The sequence below is a fragment of the Gymnoscopelus braueri genome (genome assembly GCF_963280865.1).
Source record: "Gymnoscopelus braueri genome assembly, chromosome: 7".
NCBI classification, from domain to species: domain Eukaryota; kingdom Metazoa; phylum Chordata; class Actinopteri; order Myctophiformes; family Myctophidae; genus Gymnoscopelus; species Gymnoscopelus braueri.
In genome coordinates, this window is record NC_137608.1 from 34,029,698 (window position 1) to 34,048,211 (window position 18,514).

General features: G+C 43.6%; 1 protein-coding gene across 1 annotated transcript; it reads right to left on the reverse strand.

Moving 5' to 3' along the window:
- Positions 1 to 15,552: 15,552 nt before the first annotated feature.
- On the reverse strand, positions 15,553 to 16,212 carry LOC308088321 (glutathione S-transferase Mu 3-like; the record flags this gene model as incomplete). The annotated part of the gene is made up of 1 exon (XM_080432728.1): positions 15,553 to 16,212. The coding sequence occupies one exon, from the start codon at positions 16,210 to 16,212 to the stop codon at positions 15,553 to 15,555; it is 660 nt and encodes a 219-aa protein (XP_080288854.1).
- Between the last annotated feature and the right edge of the window lie 2,302 nt (positions 16,213 to 18,514).

Consider the following 18,514-nt stretch of genomic DNA (forward strand, 5'->3'; position numbering starts at 1 on the left):
TTTTGTATTTTTACATAAAAATCCTTAGAGTTAACACTGAGGATTTTGCTGTGTGCTGTATTCATTTATAGGCCAGTGTAAAACAATCTGGCATCCCTATTTTGGGCATGTCATTATAAAGTGAAAATGTTCCCTAAATGTCTTTGAGCTTCTAGATCTGTTATTTCTGGATAGTATTTAGGGCTTAAAGGAGTATTTCACAAAAAGAATAAACGTTTTTTTTATCAATTACACACCGCATGAAGCCTTGAATTCATGGAGATTCTTTTAGTTTTTGTTGCATTCCCGAGCAAATAATATGATGACCACTCTAGTAGGAGACTACTGAGTCTACTGAGATGACCTGATCAACAAATTATTAGCTCAGGAATGTGGAGAAAAAAAAGAAAGAAAAAAGAAACATGAATTCAAGGTTTCATGGGGTGTGTAATTGATAGAAAATAAGTAATAAAGTAGTAAATGAACCAGCAGTACTGGTGCCCTGGTGGCATGATGCCACAAACTCGTAGTGCCCTGAGTTTGAAGGTGGCTCACAACAAGTCATCCACGCACCCTCTACTCTCACTTTCCTGTGCTCTCTAATAAAGCAGAAGTGCCTTACAAAAAAAAACACACATCACAGTTACAAAATAGAAAGAAAATACCTGGTCTCTTGCTTAGTAACATAATGCATACCTTGTGCAGCCTTGCCATCATTAGCTTGGTTACAGTATAAAGTAGTAGAGGAATGCCTGTGTGTGTGAACCCTGTTTTTTTTTTGTAGGCAGACCCAGTGTCCCAGGGGAGTAGCCAGTGGACAGAGGGATAATCTGAAGAAAAAGGTCTGCAGAAAGAGGCAAGGCTTGTATTTCATTCTCCCCTGAACCGGCGAGTGAGCTGCTATTTGTCCAAGCCTGTGGGGTGCATAATGAGCGACATCATGTTTCTGTTAGGGGCAATGGTATCGGGTGATGGATCAGCTGTGTCAGCAAAAAACGTGTAGGAGACTTCCAGGAGTGTGTGTGTGTGTGTGTGTGTGTGCAGTGGTTGTAAAGTAACTAAGTACATTTACCCAAGTACTTTACTTGCTGTAAGTAAAATATGTAGGTATTTTTTACTTTATTGAAGTATTTCCAGTTTTCAGTAGCCTATTTTACTTCTACTCCACTACGACTTTAGTTACTTGTTACTTTGTAATTTTTATCATTATTACAAAACACACATTAACCACTTCAACCCTATATACATTTTGGCCTATATTTTCAAAGGATTTTTTATACATTTTATATATTTGAAAAGTTGTGAAATGGGACATTTCTGCATAAAACTTACTTAATTCTACTTTTGGTAAGATCATTTTGATACCAATACTTTTGTACTTTTACTCAAGTACATTTTGAAATCGGGACTTTTACTTGTAGCAGAGTATTTCTACATTGCAGTATTGATACTTTAACTTAAGTAAAAAATGTAAATACCTTTTCCACCAGTGTGTGTGTGTGTGTGTGTGTGTGTGTGTGTGTGTGTGTGTGTGTGTGTGTGTGTGTGTGTGTGTGTGTGTGTGTGTGTGTGTGTGTGTGTGTGTGTGTGTGTCTGTGTGTGTGTGTGTGTGTGGTGGGAGGTGGGTGGGGGGCATATTGAGGTGAAGGTGGGACAATACACTACAGCTGTGGTGTGGTACTGCTGTACGCCCGGATGGATTTGGTGTCTCTGAATCAAAGACAGAACAGAGTAGATAATCAGACACAGTGGGAAGGAAGTAAAACTGTCATCGCTTTCTCAATAATTTGTATTCCGTCGTATATGATGATGTCGCTCGCTGATGATCAGGTATCTTAGACGATCCGCGACGACAAAGTATAAATTAGGCTGAAGTTATGAAAATAAAAGAGGGAAAAAAAACATCCTCGCGTGGCACATGCCCCATCTCTTATTTCCTTCTCTGTCTCTTTGTTTCCACTGCAATCATCTTCTCCTCTTCTAAAGAGCATGCCGAATTCTGGCCATTCTTTATAAACATAACATAGGACACTCTGCAATTAAAGAATGTTTGAGCACACAAAGTGGTCAACAAGGGACTTTCTGGACTGCCAATAATAAGTTCCTTGTTGTTGGTTCTTAAGGCCTCAGGCCTGATGTGGCACTCCCTCTAGTGGTAGGTGAAGGTGTCGATTATTCCACTAGCTCCAGTCAGGTCAACAGTGTCTACAAGCCTACACACAAGTGCACATGGAGCTGATGCTACAGGACAATAAATGACATTTACAGGATGTTATGTAGCCTAATTATTCTAGGAAAGACCTTGGAAAAATATAAGTATCCTGTTCCTGATGGAAAAACACCCCATATCAGTCAGTCTCAGTCTCTGGGGTCATTACGTTTTAGATTTTGAAGTAGGCCTATCATATGAGTGGGATTTATTACATAAGGAAGTGGTCCTCAAACCTTTTCATGATGACAGATATCGTTTATTCCCCTACATTACTTCAGACCATTTTTGAAATTGCTTTTTCTTTTTACATTTTGGAGGGGGGGGGGGGGGAGTGCCAATTTAACATTGAGGTGCCCAAAATGTTTAGGTGGCCACTCTTCCGGCTACCATCTTAGCCCATGCAGGCAAACACGCTTTTAGTTACTGTTCAGTATAGCTACATGGATTTAGTGGGAAGAAATATAACCAAGCAAAAGCAGAGTTGTGCTTTTCACTTTCACTTCAGTCTCTTGCATTTACATAAGCCAGATGTAAAACTACACCTCAGTCCACATGTGCAATCGCTGTACAAAGTACTATCAAGTCAATTTAACCATTTGAAATGATGCTTGCCATACAAGTAGAATTTAGTTCAAATCAAATCACCTGCAACTCAAATCACTCCTGTAAAAGAGAGATCATTTTGTTGCAAACCATAAAGAAGGGAATTAGAAAACATCTTAGAAATATTTAAACAAGATATGACATATTGTCATATTATACCAGGCTGCTTATTTCTCTCACTAAACATGGCAACGTTTTTAGATCCCATATGGTTGCTTATTTCTCTCACTTAACATGGCAACGTTTTTAGATCCCATATTCTGAGAGGACATTGAGCAACAGTGCCACTTACCATAGAGTTACACACAGTGGCCGAACACAGTATTGTGGGTCGTCTTTAGATCCCATATTCTGAGAGGACGTTGAGCCCTCATTGGCTAAAGGACCAGCCAATGAGGAAAAAGCGACGCAAAAGTCAGGACTAGCGAGTGTAGATGTAGACCAGGTTTTGCAACCTGGTAAAAAATCCTATGTCTCTAATCCAGTGGTTCCCAACCTTTTTTCCTTGGAGCCCACATTCTTACTTCTGAAAAAAGCTGATACCCCTACACGTGCACATATGCATGCATGCACAAACTAATATATCTACAAACTCGAAACGTGTCGCTTGTAGATTGCCAATTCATTTCCAAAAAAGGTATGCCAGGTTGAAACTAAAGTGGTTAAATGTTTTTAACAAATCAGTCAGTGGATAAAAGCACGTTATGATTTTGTGATTATGTTTAAAATAATGGTTACTTCCAAAGATACAAGACCCCCCCCCCCCCCATCCAAACTCACAGACACAAGATCTTAGAGTAAAACGTGTGGGAGGACATACGTTTAATTCGTTTTACAGTTTAGGAGAAAAAGAGGGTGATGGATTGCATAATTCCTAACAGTTCAAAGCATTTGGACATTTCTGCTTGGTGAAAGTTACAAAGTGAGCTTGTGGATCTGCTATTTTCAAAAGATTTTGCATACATTTTGAACTTGTGAAACTGGACATTCTGCACAATGAGCACTTTTACTTTTGGTACTTTAAGTATATGTTGACGCCGATACTTTTGTACTTTTAATGAAGTGCATTTTGAATACGGGACTTTTACTTGTAACAGAGCATACCGTATCTACATTGCAGTATTGATACTTTTACTTAAGTGAAAAATTTGAGTACTTTTTCCACCACTGGTAGTAGGCTAGTAGCTATACTCAGGTCATGTCCCAGGATGCACCATGTCAGGAGAGGAACAAGTGAGATGCTGTCAGACATCTCCACTGACACCGGATCCTTCATGCACACAGTGCACAGGATCGTGCTTATCCTTTGTTCCCCTTCTGTGCTGGACTGGGATTCCAAGACAAACACGCTGGCCCACTGGCCGGCCTCCAACCCCCCCGTAGCAGCGCTGGAGCTCACCCAAAAAGGTGCACAGTAAAAAACCCTTCAGTGTTCATTGAACTCTCGAGAGTGCAAAGATGGACTAGCCTGGCTCCAGCCCCTGAATCGCTAGCCACACCCATTAAAAGATATATTGAATAATAATACCTGGAATTTAATAACACCTGGAATTTATAAGTCGCTTTACATGTGTGTGGGCTGGGGGGGGGGGGGCAGGGGGAGAGGATGAAAAATAAATTATTAGGAAGAAAAAACTAAGATAAGCAAGTAAGAGGAGAAATAAAAGCCGTAAAACACTAAAAACAATATTTGAAACAAAGTTATTCAAAGGAATAATGAGTGTCAGGCTAAAGATGGACCCAAATGGACCCGTGTAGCGACCCAGCTGGTCCGTTACAACCCGTAATGTGTACATTTGTAATGTGTACTTTTTACTCTCTCAGAGTTCAATGAATACTGACGATTGTACAGTATAAGAGCTTAGCTTCCTTCCGTCGTCACACACAGACATTCATGATATCAGCTGTTCTGATTGCTATGGAGTCTGTTCATTAAGTAAAACTATTCTGGAAACAAATGGATTTTTAGCACAGTATTTCTATATGTGTATATGTGTTCTGCATATGCTATTTAAAGGAGCTACACCATGAATTAAAAAAATATATTTGATATTTAATATCATATGGTGTATGTCCCTCAAACCTTTTTCTAAAGGTTTGAGCCTAAATCATCACTCAGATATACTCATCCCAAGTCAATTGTCTCTGGCTTATACAGCACTTTCAGCTTCCACCAAGTGTTTGAGGTGCCTGTTTCACCCACTTCCGGGGGGCGGAGCCAAAATCCGAGCCCGAAGTATTTGTTCGTAGACCCCCACTTAGGGGGGGTAGAACAAGTTTCGGAGCGATTCGGGCACTTTTCATTTAACATTGGGTTTGCCATCAAAAATGTTGATGACATCATAAACATTGCCATTCTGAGATCGCCTGTTCAGACACGCCCATTCTGGAAATCCATGAAATGAGAAGGAATGACTCAATTAAAAAAAAAACATTTTTTTGGGTACAAGAGACACTGGGGACCCCAAAAAATACAAAAAAACAAGAAAAAAGTGATTTTCATGGTGTAGACCCTTTAAGGTGTCTATCTGTGTGTGTGTGTGTGTGTGTGTGTGTGTGTGTGTGTGTGTGTGTGTGTGTGTGTGCGTGTGTGTGTATGTACGTGTGTGTGTGTACATGTGTGTGTGTGTGTGTGTCTGTGTGCGTGCGTGCGTGTGCGTGCGTGCGTGCGTGTGTGTGTGTGTTTGTAAAATTATGGTCAACACAAATAAAATAAAAGATTAAACAGACAACAGAACCTTGAAAAAAGTGAAATTCCCCCAATCCCCAGGTTCAATGACACTAGTTCCCAACATCCAGTCCATCCAACAGATGCATTGTGTAGAATTTTTAAACATCCACTAGATGGAGACAAAGACAACAAAATCTCAGAGAGGATGAGCACTAAAAAACTACAATACCCAGAAATCAAAGCGGTGGTCCATCAGACCAGAGGGGGCACTGCTGTGACCTAGAATTTTTATGTCTGGTGGTGCAGCCTCCCAGCCAGAAGGGGTCAGTATAAAACCATAACATCAGCTGGTAGTTCAAAGTTCAAGGTTTATGGTCCATCAGACCAGAGGGGGCACCACACTTCGAAACTCCATACTCCATAGCGATGCCAGCTATGGAGCTATGTCTGATCTCAGACGCGTTACAGAGAGCGTCCTTCACAATTACCATGTGGTAACCTGTCCGTATTTGTTCTTGAGGAAGAGAGGCGAGCCGCAGCACTGCAGCTCTTCTCCGGCCATGATGGCCACGCGGTCGCCCTGTTGCTCGGCCTCGTCCATTAAGTGCGTGATGATCACGATGGTGCGCCCGCGCTTCTCCCTCTGCAGCAGGTCCCAGGTGGCGCGCCGCGCCGAGGGGTCCATGCCCGACGTGGGCTCATCCAGCAGCACCACTTTGGAGCCGCCGGTCAGGGCAATGCCAATCGACAGCTTTCTCTTCATGCCACCAGAGAGGGTCTTTGTGCGGGCATGGCGCTTGTCCCCCAGGTTTAGGATTCCGATAATGTGATCCACTTCGGCCGGGATCCGGTCTCTGGGGAAGCCTTTCAGTTGTGTGTAGAAGAGCAGGTGCTCGCTGACTGTCAGGTTATCAAACAGGATGTTGTCTTGAGGACAGAGACCCAGGTTGCGGCGGATCAGAGCCATATCGTGACAGATGTCATAACCGTTGATGTAAGCCCGTCCACTGGTGGGCGGGAACAGACCGGTCAGCATGGACAGCGTGGTTGTCTTTCCGGCCCCATTGCGACCCAGCAGCACGGTGATCTGTCCCTCAAACATGTTTACCGTGAGGTTCTGTACAGCCTGCAGCATCTTGTTGCCCACTTTGAATGCCTTGGTTAGATGTTTGATCTTGACCCCGGAGACCAGTCCGGTCGGTTCCTCCTCCATGAACTCACCCCTCACAGAACTCCCAGCGAACTCCTCTTCCTCGTTTCCACTGACCGGAGCCGTGCGGGGGCTGCTGCGCCAGTAGGAGGGCAGGATGAAGAAGTAATACGGCAGCGGCACTCCATACGCGCCAGGAAAAACGATGGTACTCAGGTTGAAAAACACCACTTCGTTGTAAAACTTTTCCCAGTTCCACATTCTGCTCTACAGAGCCTTTTCCAAACCAGCATCTCTGAAGCAGTTTCTCACCCACAGTGGAAGAGGAACAACATGGTTAAGTGCCTTTACATATCTCTGACACAATTTCATTGCAACCCTACCAATTATTTTGTCCTCTTGAATGCTTTGAAGGTTTGACCCAGGTTCTGGTCAGACGGCTGCCCGGAGGCTTTATGCTGTTCAGCAAGGAAGACGGGATGTGACCGCCTACAACATTAAATTCTTCATCCTGGCAGCCGGTACGCGATGGAATGGAGAGGCTCTGCTAACCGCTTACCACCACGACCTCTCGCCTGAGTTGCGGGATGAACTCAACACCCTCCCGGGTCGGGTGTCGAGTGACGCTGAGGACTTGAACTCTCTCATGAAGTTGGCGGTGAAGATCGACGAGCGCCTCCGTGAGCGGCGCAGAGAACGGTCCTTCCGCCTTCCCAACATGGACAGAAACACTATGGAGGCGGGCCATCATTCACCGGTGCCAGCCGCGTCACAGCCACGCCCCTGCTCCCTCCAGAGCTGAGCCCATGGAGATTGGACGGGCCAGTTTGAGCGACGAGGAGCACCGGAGATGTGTCCGGGAGAGAGCCTGCCTCTATTGTGGCCGTCCTGGCCACTTTCGGCATCCTGTCCAGTAAAAGACAACGCTCGCCAGTAGCCAGGGAATTATTGGTGAGCAATGTTCATTTCCCCAACTCGTCTACTAAATTTCAGTCTGTTACTCTAAGCTGCAATGACACACAGTTGGAAACTCAGGCTCTAACTAGACGGGTCGCAATTCTGGGAAATTGCAGAGTGTGGTTGCACCGACGCTAGTCGCGGGTCGCTGTCGCCGGGACTCGAGGAATACGCTGGGAGGAATACCGTCGGAGGCTGTGCCAATTACATTGTCACGTAACTCCTTAGATCACTTGCGTTTCATTTTGAGAGGATTGATCCCCCCAAAATAAGGTTTTTGCATCAAACGGTTACATTCTGAGCATTTGTGGCGCCCCCTATGGATCAAAGTGGAAATTATTTTGGAGATTTCTTTAGTAAACCACCCTCGACATGTGATTAAAATTTGGGATCGATTGGACGTTTTGTTTGTGATTTTTGGCATTTTTGATAAAACGGGCCCCTCCCACTAACTTCGGAAGCCAATTACGGACGAACGGTAAGGACTATCAAAATGCCGTTTGGATATGTTTATCGCATGGGTCCAGAGATCATGTGTACCGATTTTTGTGAAATTTGGACAAAATATATGGGAGGAGGAGCTAAAAGTGTGTTTTGAAGAAAATTCAAAATGGCGGAAAATCTATCCTGACGCAAATGGAAATTTTGATTTTACGACCTACGGTTCAAGAGTTATAAGCCAAAACGTAAAGGGGGCTGTTATAGCGCCACCATGTGGCCGATTAGTGTAATTATTATATCAATAATTTCGGACTAAATTAGGAACCTCCCCTCCAAATCTGGTAACTCTAGCTCTTACGGTTTCTGAGAAAAAAATACTTGAATTTGAGTTTTTGCACTTTTCCATTAAAGTGGATGGGGAAATTTAATGCACTAATAAATCAATATCAATAAAACTATGCAACCAATCTCTTAGCCTTATACAAGCACACGATTCCCGGTGAGGCCGGTCATTTTGACATATGGCACTAAATTGGGAAAAATAAACTGTGGGAGGAGAGACGATCTAAACTATTGTTTATCTCCATTAATAATAAAAAGAATAATAACTAGACGCGTCGCAATTCAGGGCAATTGCAAAGTGTGGTTGCGCCGACGCCGGTCGCGGGTCGCTGCCGCCGGGACTCGAGGAATACACTGGGAGGATTACCGTCGGAGGCTGCGCCAATTACATTGTCACGTCACTCCTGAGATCACCTGCTTTTCAATTTGAGAGGAGTGATCCCCCCAAAAATCATGTTTTTGCATCAAACGGTTACGTTTTGCACAGTTGTGGCGCCCCCTATGGGTCAAAGTGGAAATGCTTTTGGGGATTCGTTGAGTAAACCACCCTCGACATGTGATTCAAATTTGGGATCGATTGGACGTTTTGTTCGTGATTTTTGGCATTTTTGGTAAAACGGGCCCCTCCCACTAACTTTGGAAGCCAATTACGGACGAACAGTAAAGACTATCAAAATGTCGTTTGGATATGTTTATTGCATGGGTCCATAGATGACCTGTACCGATTTGTGTGAGATTTGGACAAAATATGTAGGAAAAGGAGCAAAAAGTGTGTTTTGAAGAAAATTCAAAATGGCGGAAAATCTATCCAGACGCAAATGGGCGTGGCCTATATGGGGAGATGCGTCATGACCCAAGGAATCCAGGGGAAAAGGTTTTTTGATTTTACGACCTATGGTTCAAGAGTTATAGGCAAAAACGTAAAGGGGGCTGTTATAGCGCCACCATGAGGCCGACTGGTGTAATTCTTTATTTAATAATTTTGGAGTTAATTATAAACCTCCCCTCCAAATCTGGTAACTCTAGCTCTTACGGTTTCTGAGAAAAAAATATTTGAATTTGAGTTTTTTCACTTTTTCATTAAAGCGGATGGGGACATTTAATGCACTAATCAATCAATATCAATAAAACTATGCAACCAATCTCTTAGCAAAATACAAGCACACGATTCCCGGTGAAGCCGGTCATTTTGACATATGGCACTAAATTGGGAAAAATAAACTGTGGGAGGAGATGCGGTTCAAAGTATTGTTTATCTAGAAAGAAAATAGCATCCCTAGAACAATAGTCTGGTTGCCCTGTTAGGGCAACCACACTAAAAAAGAATAAAGTGTGAGGATTACTATAGTCTGGAGGGCAACCACACTAATAATAAAGTGCGAGGATTACTATAGTCTGGTTGCCCTGTTAGGGCAACCACACTAATAAAGTGTGAGGATTACTATAGTCTGGTTGCCCTGTTAGGGCAACCACACTAATGATAATAACTAGACGGGTCGCAATTATGGGAAATTGCAAAGTGTGGTTGCGCCGTCGCCGGTCGCAGGTTGCCGCCGCCCGGACTTGAGGAATATGCTTGGAGGAATAGCGTCGGAGGTCGCGTGACGTACCATTCGAATTTGGTGCTGATTGGATCCTGTGTTCGTGATACATGGCGTTTTGATTTGAAGAAATAGGCCCCTCCCACTAAAATAAATAAGCCCCTCCCACAAATGTAGCGGGCCAATGACATCGTCATGTCACTCCTAAGATCACCTGCTTTTCAATTTGAGAGGAGTGATCCCCCCAAAAATCATGTTTTTGCATCAAACGGTTACGTTTTGCAGAGTTGTGGCGCCCCCTATGGGTCAAAGTGGAAATGCTTTTGGGGATTCGTTGAGTAAACCACCCTCGACATGTGATTCAAATTTGGGATCGATTGGACGTTTCGTTCGTGATTTTTGGCATTTTTGGTAAAACGGGCTCCTCCCGCTAACTTTGGAAGCCAATTACGGACGAACGGTAAGGACTATCAAAATGCCGTTTGGATAGATTTATCGCATGGGTCCATAGATGACCTGTACCGATTTGTGTGAGATTTGGACAAAATTTGTAGGAAAAGGAGCAAAAAGTGTGTTTTGAAGAAAATTCAAAATGGCGGAAAATCTATCTAGACGCAAATGGGCGTGGCCTATATGGGGAGATGCGTAGTGACCCAAGGAATCCAGGGAAAAATACATTTTGATTTTACGACCTACGGTTCAAGAGTTAAAGGCCAAAACGTAAAAGGGGCTGTTATAGCGCCACCATTAGGCCGAATGGTTTGATTATTTTTAAAATAATTTCGGACTAAATTATGAACCTCCCCTACAAATCTGGTAACTCTAGCTCTTATGGTTTGTGAGAAAAAAATACTTGAATAGGAATCTTTTCATTTTTCCATTAAAGTGGATGGGGAAATTTAATGCACTAATAAATCAATATCAATAAAACTATGTAACCAATCCCTTAGCAAAATACACGCACACGATTCCCGGTGAGGCCGGTCATTTTGACATATGGCACAAAATTGGGGAAAAAAAACTGTGGGAGGAGTAGCGGGACAAAATAAGTTTATCCGGAATAAAGTGGAATAAAGTGGGAAGAGTACTATAGTCTGGTTGCCCTGTTAGGGCAACCACACTAACTAGACGCGTCGCAATTCAGGGCAATTGCAAAGTGTGGTTGCGCCGACGTGAGTCGCGGGTCGCTGCCGACGTGAGTCGCGGGTCGCTGCCGCCGGGACTCGGGGAATAAGCTGGGAGGAATACCGTCGGAGGCCGCGTGACGTGCCATTCGAATCGGGTGTCAATCGGATCCTGCCTTCGTGATACATGCCGTTTTGATTTTAGGAAATAGGCCCCTCCCACAAATGTAACGGGCCAATCATATTGTCACGTCACTCCTGATATCACTTTTATTTCATTTTGAGAGGATTGATCCCCCCAAAAATCATATTTTTGCATCAAACGGTTACGTTTTGTGCATTTGTGGCGCCCCCTATGGGTCAAAGTGGAAATACTTTTGGGGATTCGTTGAGTAAACCACCCTCGATATGTGACTCAAATTTGGGATTGACTGGACGTTTCGTTAGTGATTTGTGGCCTTTTTTGTAAAACGGGCCCCTTCCGCTAACTTTGGAAGCCATTTACGGACGAACGGTATGGACTATCAAAATTCTGTTTCACTCCAGATTATCGCATGGGTCCAGAGATAATGTGTACCGATTTTTGTGAAATTTGGAGAAAATATGTGGGAGGAGGAGCTAAAAGTGTGTTTTGAAGAAAATTCAAAATGGCGGAAAATCTATCCTGACGCAAATGGGCGTGGCCTATATGGGGAGTTGCGTCATGACCCAAGGAATCTAGGGGGAAAAAGATTTTTATTCTAGGACCTACGGTTCAAAAGTTATAGGCCAAAAACGTAAAGTGGGCTGTTATAGCGCCACCATGAGGCCGACTGGTGTAATGTGTTTTTTAAATAATTTCGGACTAAATCATGAACCTCCCCACCAAATCTGGTAACTCTAGCTCTTACGGTTTCAGAGAAAAAAATACTTGAATTTGAGTTTTTTCACTTTTTCATTAAAGTGGATGGGGAAATTTAATGCACTAATAAATCAATATCAATAAAACTATGCAACCAATCTCCTAGCAAAATACAAGCACACGATTCCCGGTGAAGCCGGTCATTTTGACATATGACACTAAATTGGGAAAAATAAACTGTGGGCTGTGATACGGTTAGAAATATTGTTTATCTATAAATAAAGAAAGAATAAAGTTTCTGTAAAACAATAGTCTGGTTGCCCATTCTGGGCAACCACACTAATAAAGTGTGAGGATTACTATAGTCTGGTTGCCCTGTTAGGGCAACCACACTAATTAGTGTGGTTGCCCTAACAGGGCAACCAGACTATAGTACTCTATACTCTTTATTCCACTTTCTAGATAAACAATACTTTGAACCGTCTCTCCTCCCACAGTTTTCCCAATGTCGTGCCATATGTCAAAATGACCGTCTTGACTGGGAATCGTGCGCTTGTATTTTGCTAAGAGATTGGTTGAATGGTTTAATTGATATTGATTTATTAGTGCATTAAATTTCCCCATCCGCTTTAATGGAAAAGTGAAAAAACTCAAATTCAAGTATTTTTTTCTCAGAAACCGTAAGAGCTAGAGTTACCAGATTTGGAGGGGAGGTTCATAATTTAGTCCAAAATTATTTTAAAAAAAATCACACCAATCGGCCACATGGTGGCGCTATAACAGCCCCCTTTACGTTTTGGCCTATAACTCTTGAACCGTAGGTCGTAAAATCAAAATTTCTTTTTCCCTAGATTCCTTGGGTCATGACGCAACTCCCCATATAGGCCACGCCCATTTGCGTCTGGATAGATTTTTTGATATTGATTTATTAGTGCATTAAATTTCCCCATCCACTTTAATGGGAATTGCAAAAACTCCCATTCAAGTATTTTTTTCTCGGAAACCATAAGGGCTACAGTTACATGACTTGGAGGGGAGGTTAATAGTTTATTGCAAAATTATTTAAAAAAAAATCACACCAGTCGGCCACATGGTGGCGCTATAACAGCCCACTTTACCTTTTGGCCTATAACTCTTGAACCGTAGGTCGTAAAATCAAAATGTCTTTTCCCCTAGATTCCTTGGGTCATGACGCAACTCCCCATGTACGCCACGCCGTCTGGATAGAATTTCCGCCATTTTGAATTTTCTTCAAAACACACTTTTAGCTCCTCCTCCCACATATTTTGTCAAAATTTCACAAAAATCGGTACACATGATCTCTGGACCCATGCGATAAACGTCTCCAAGCTGAATTTTGATAGTCCTTACGGTTCGTCCTTAAATGGCTTCCAAAGTTAGCGGGAGGGGCCCGTTTTACAAAAAAGGCCAAAAATCACAAACGAAACCTCCAGTTAATCCCAAATTTGAATCACATGTCAAGGGTGGTTTACTCAACGGATCCCCAAAAGCATTTCCACTTTGATCCATAGGGGGGCGCCACAAATGCGCAAAATGTAACCGTTTAATGCAAAAACATTATTTCGGGGTGGATCGATCCTCTCAAAATGAAACGCAAGTGATCTCATGAGAGACGTGACAATGTAATTGGCGCAGCCTCCGACAGTATTCCTCCCAGCGTATTCCTCGAGTCCCGGCGGCCGCAGCCCACGACCGGTGTCGGCGCAACCACACTTTGCAATTGCCCTGAATTGCGACGCGTCTAGTTGATTCTGGTGCTGATGCTAATTTGATTGACGCTAACTTAGTCCACCAATTAAATATTCAAGTCACTTCTGTTGATAAACCTTGTCAGGCCAGTGCTCTCGATGGAAGGCCCATTGGTTTGCTATTATGCTTCTTATCTCAGGCAACCACTGTGAGGCTATTTCACTAACCCTTATTAATTCACCTCATGTCCCAGTCATTTTAGGACGTCCCATGGCTTGCTTTGCATTAGGCTTGGGCGGTATACATTTTTTATACCGGTATTTTGATTTAGATTTTACCGCGATATTCGGTATTACCGACCAATTAAAAAATGTTGTAATAGGGCCAGTGACAGACTGAATTTCCCCATGATCTGAATGCTATATTTCTTTTACACTAGACGGCAGCAGTGGGCATTGTAAGAGCCTTCAGACAGCACACTATGGGCCACATACGGTATAAAAACATTTTAAAATAGCGAAAGAAGCCAAGGACAAAAGGTATGATGTACCAACAAGGTAATAACATTTATTAGTCTACACATGGAACCTGAGTTAAACTAGAAAAAGTGCTCCTCGGAGCACAGGTCTCCGCCAGGTCAGGTAGGTTATTGTGGCCACCTGGTGGCGCTATAATAGGCCAATGTGAAAAGGGTGCCATTTCTTCCTCGGGCTAGTGGGAATGTGCGTGCATTCATGATTTGAGGCATTTTTGTTGCAAAAATGTGTTTTGGTAAATTAGACCTGCTGGTGGCGCTATAACAGGCCAATGTAAAAAGGATGGCATTTCTTCCTCGGCCTAGTGGGAATGTGCGTGCAAGTTTTCACGGAAATCGCACGCTGTGTTCATGATTTGAGACATTTTGTTCAAAACGGAAGCCAACCTTAGCCAATCTGGATGGAATATAAAATATCGGACAGATCCGTCTTGATCACATGACCATAGAGATACTGTGTACCAATTTGCGTGATGTTTGGATAAAATATGTAGGAGTAAATGGGTTTTGCACAAATCGGCCTCCTGGTGGCGCTATAACAGGCCCATGTGAAAAATTTGGGGCAGAGGTTCTGAATTGGCATCCAGGGAGTGTGAGCAGTTTCGCAGCGACCGGGCCAACGGTGCCAGAGATTAGCTGGTAACACACGGACAGGACAGGACACACGGACGGACAGGGGGTAAAACATATTCTCTCGCCATGCCTTCCGGCCTGGCGGAGACAATAATTGAATTCAGCATATTACAAGCTTATTACAAACTTATTACAACTCATCATATGAAATGATTTTAATGTCAGGGATCATAGCGTAATGTTGTGTCACTCTTTTTGGAGCAAAAATGTACATTATAGCACAGTTCTGACCTTGCGTTTTGATTGGCTCGGAAGCATTCTAATGAGTGCCAATATCCCCTGCAGCACTCAAATAAATAAATGGGCATCTGAGTCAAGGTCTTGCATTTTTATTAGTGCTGTCAAACAATTAACAATTTTTATAGGGCTATGTTTTCTGTTGCTGTTGGTAGTGATGACTGCCGGTTCCCACATGATGTTGTCAGAGTATAACCGCTCGCTTGCAGTCAAAGTAGGACCTCAAAGAGGATGATGAGGATGAGGATGATCTCCCACCATGCAGGGAGGGTGGGGGGGCTAACTTCTTCCAGGACAAGGTCTCTGGACTGAATTTCCACAGATCATCTTTTAAACATGCACAGTCAGCCATTACATATTTACAGCTCTCCATTGTAGGTAAAGGTTGAATGACCTCTGCATCTTTCTGGAAGAAGCTGTGCATAAGGCGTACTCAGCAGTTGGTCTCTGTGTCAAACACTCTGATATTGTTGTAGTACTAGTCCCCCTGGTCCCACCAGCATAGACTTGAGTGAACATATGTCTTAAGAAGAGTAGAGATATAAACCACTAATCCATCCAATAAAGCATGTTTCTTCACTCTTTCTTGTTTCCCCACTTGGCCATTTTGTTATTGACAGGGGTCTTCATGAATCTTCTCGATTTCATGTAGGCGGCGATCTTCTCCAAAGCCTCAAAACGGTCCAAAAGACCTTTGAGTGTTTCGAAGTTTTCCAGGCATTTGGACTCAAACATTCTGTGCTGGTCCAATAGCTCATACATAATGAAGTCCACGAAAGTGATCTTGTCACCCGCGAACCACGTCTGGTCTCCCAAAAACACAGAGAACTGTTTCAGCAAACCAGGCAGCTTCTCCGTGTACTTTGGCTTTGTAGCGTCAAAGTCAGTGTAGCACATCGTGACAAAGCCATTACGGAAGTCCATCGCCTGGTTCTCCAAGATGTCCACTCGCACCTCTTCCTCCTCACTTTCTCCACAGAGATTGTGCTTGCGAGCGATGTATCTGATGATGGCATTGCTCTGGACTATCTTCCTGTCGCCGTCCTCAAGATAGGGCAGATTTGGGAAGTCCATCCCGAGTTTGTGCTTCTCATCAAACCAACAGCTTTTATCATAATCTGGAGGTCCGCCACAAACATAGGACTTCTCCTCGTATTGTGTACCAGTGTATTCCAGCAGCAGACGGATAGGCTGGGCAAGCCCACGAATATCCCAGTAGGCCAGTTTCATTGTCATTTCGTGACACGTCTTCAGTCCTAAACATAAAATATATTGTAACTGTTCCACAACCTGCAGCCTTCAAAGAGGCACAGATGCTATATTAAAGTAATATATATTTTTCTGATGTTGTTTATTCGACAATTCATTTTAAAGGACAATGACATGGTTGTAATGATGACATAGTGATGAGATTGCGTCATGACATCATTACATTGTGTAGAGTAGATATGACGTTACTAAAATATTTGGGCAATGTTTCACACTGATCTGACTACCGTTGACTTACATTGTGAGATTAAAGTTAAATATTTCAAATAAAACGTCAAGAAATAGGTACTTCCTTGGCCTCACACACACACACACACACACACCTGCACGCACGCGCACGCACACACGCACACACACACACACACACACACACACACACACACACACACACACACACACACACACACACACACACACACACACACACACACACACACACACACACACACACACACAATACTCGTTGTACCCATTGTCAGATACAGTGCCTGGATTATAATAGTGCTTGGAAGTCTATGACTATAACATCATATCAATGACGTCAGGGATTTCCATATGGGCATAAAAGGGACACAGACAGACACACAGACAGGCATACACAGAGATTTGTGAATTCATAGATTGATCTTGGGAGAATAGCTGATCTGACCCACTTCATACCGGCACTGTCCTCAGCAGTAGGCTATACACGCCAAGGTTGAAGTCGATCGGTCAGGCGGTTATAGACAGTGGTGTCATGGAGGCCACACGGAGTAGGACGGCGTGTGGCCAGTATGTTTGCCAGACCCAAGGGGTCGGGCTTTCCGCTATGAGGCTTTGTACCTGTTTCGTCCATACATGGGCAGGGGCCATTTGTCCTCCGGCCCCAGCCAAAAAAAAGTTTGTGACGTCCCCTTTCGTCACGAACTATTCATGACATCATGAACTTCAGTTATAAAGTGGTTTGTAGGTGTGTTACATACTAGGACTTCATTTTGGGTCTGGCAGAACCAGGTCTCCTGGTCTTGTTTTCACACACAAGGTACGGCACGGTACAGTGCACTCGCGTGCACGCTAGAACGTGCCCCCCCCCCCCGTAGATTCACGAGCCAAGTACCCAAATGGCTACTTTGCATAACAGGCTTACAAGTGAGTGTGAAAATGTTTCCTCAGATTCCTCACACCTCGCATCTATAGGCTACGGTAGGCAACACAGCATGTTGGCTTCAGTAGGGCTGCTGCCAGTATCCTGTCTGGACGCAACAATGCCTCAGCCACCGTCGAAGAAAAGAAAGACACTCGTTCAAAGCAAACTTTTAGTTTCAGCTCTATAATTCATGGCATTCCTTGAATTTGTATTAGTTTAAAAAGACAAAAACTAAGCTAAAAAACATTTCCTATGCAAACATGTTTCCTAATTTAAGGTTAGAAAAAAATGCGCGCGTGCATGTGACGTCATTAGAGTACCGTCCTGCCAGTAAAGAAATCACCATGACACCGCTGGTTATAGACATAATATAGAGAGTGCATCTCAGACTTCATGTGGTGAAAAAAACAGATCTACAAGCTCATAACGTTGTGAGCTTGTAGATCTGCTTTTTTCACCACTTTTGTGTGACACTCTTGTATGGTGAAGTAGGGCATTCATTTACGGAAAAAACGACAGCAACGATATGTGAAAAAAATCTGTAAGTTACTTCCTTGGCCCACTTGCAGCGTGCACAAGAAATGCATGGCGCTGATTAGGGCCAGCTGTTTGCGAGATGAACCCACTCAGACTCAAAGACACGAAGACTCACAGCAGACCCTCTTCTGGGCAGCTAAAGCCCCCCTGCTGTGCCACGCCATAAAAACAGCACGTATTCTTACCTCACACACACACACACATAGTCACACACCACTGTCACATCTGCTGTAGTCTCGACATGTGTCCCATTATACTGACACGATCATAGCCAGGTTCTCTGAGTCTCCTGTCAGGCAACGGAGGGGGGGGGGTCTCTGGCACAAACATGATGTGAGTGCGCTCTGGATGCAGGACAACCTGTGCCAGTGTTCCCATGTCAAACTGAGAGATGGTTCTGAAGTGATGGCTGGCAAGCAATCCACAGAGTGACGGCGTGAATTATAGCAGGCCCTCGGCTGTAGTCCTGCAGATGTTAGGAACGTGACAAGCAGCCTGCGGTGCCTGGCATAGAGACGATTTACTGAAATAGGTAGCGATGTAGGAGTTTTCTCAAATAACGACACCTGTGATTGGGTCCACCAGGACGTTAGAATCACAATGTCT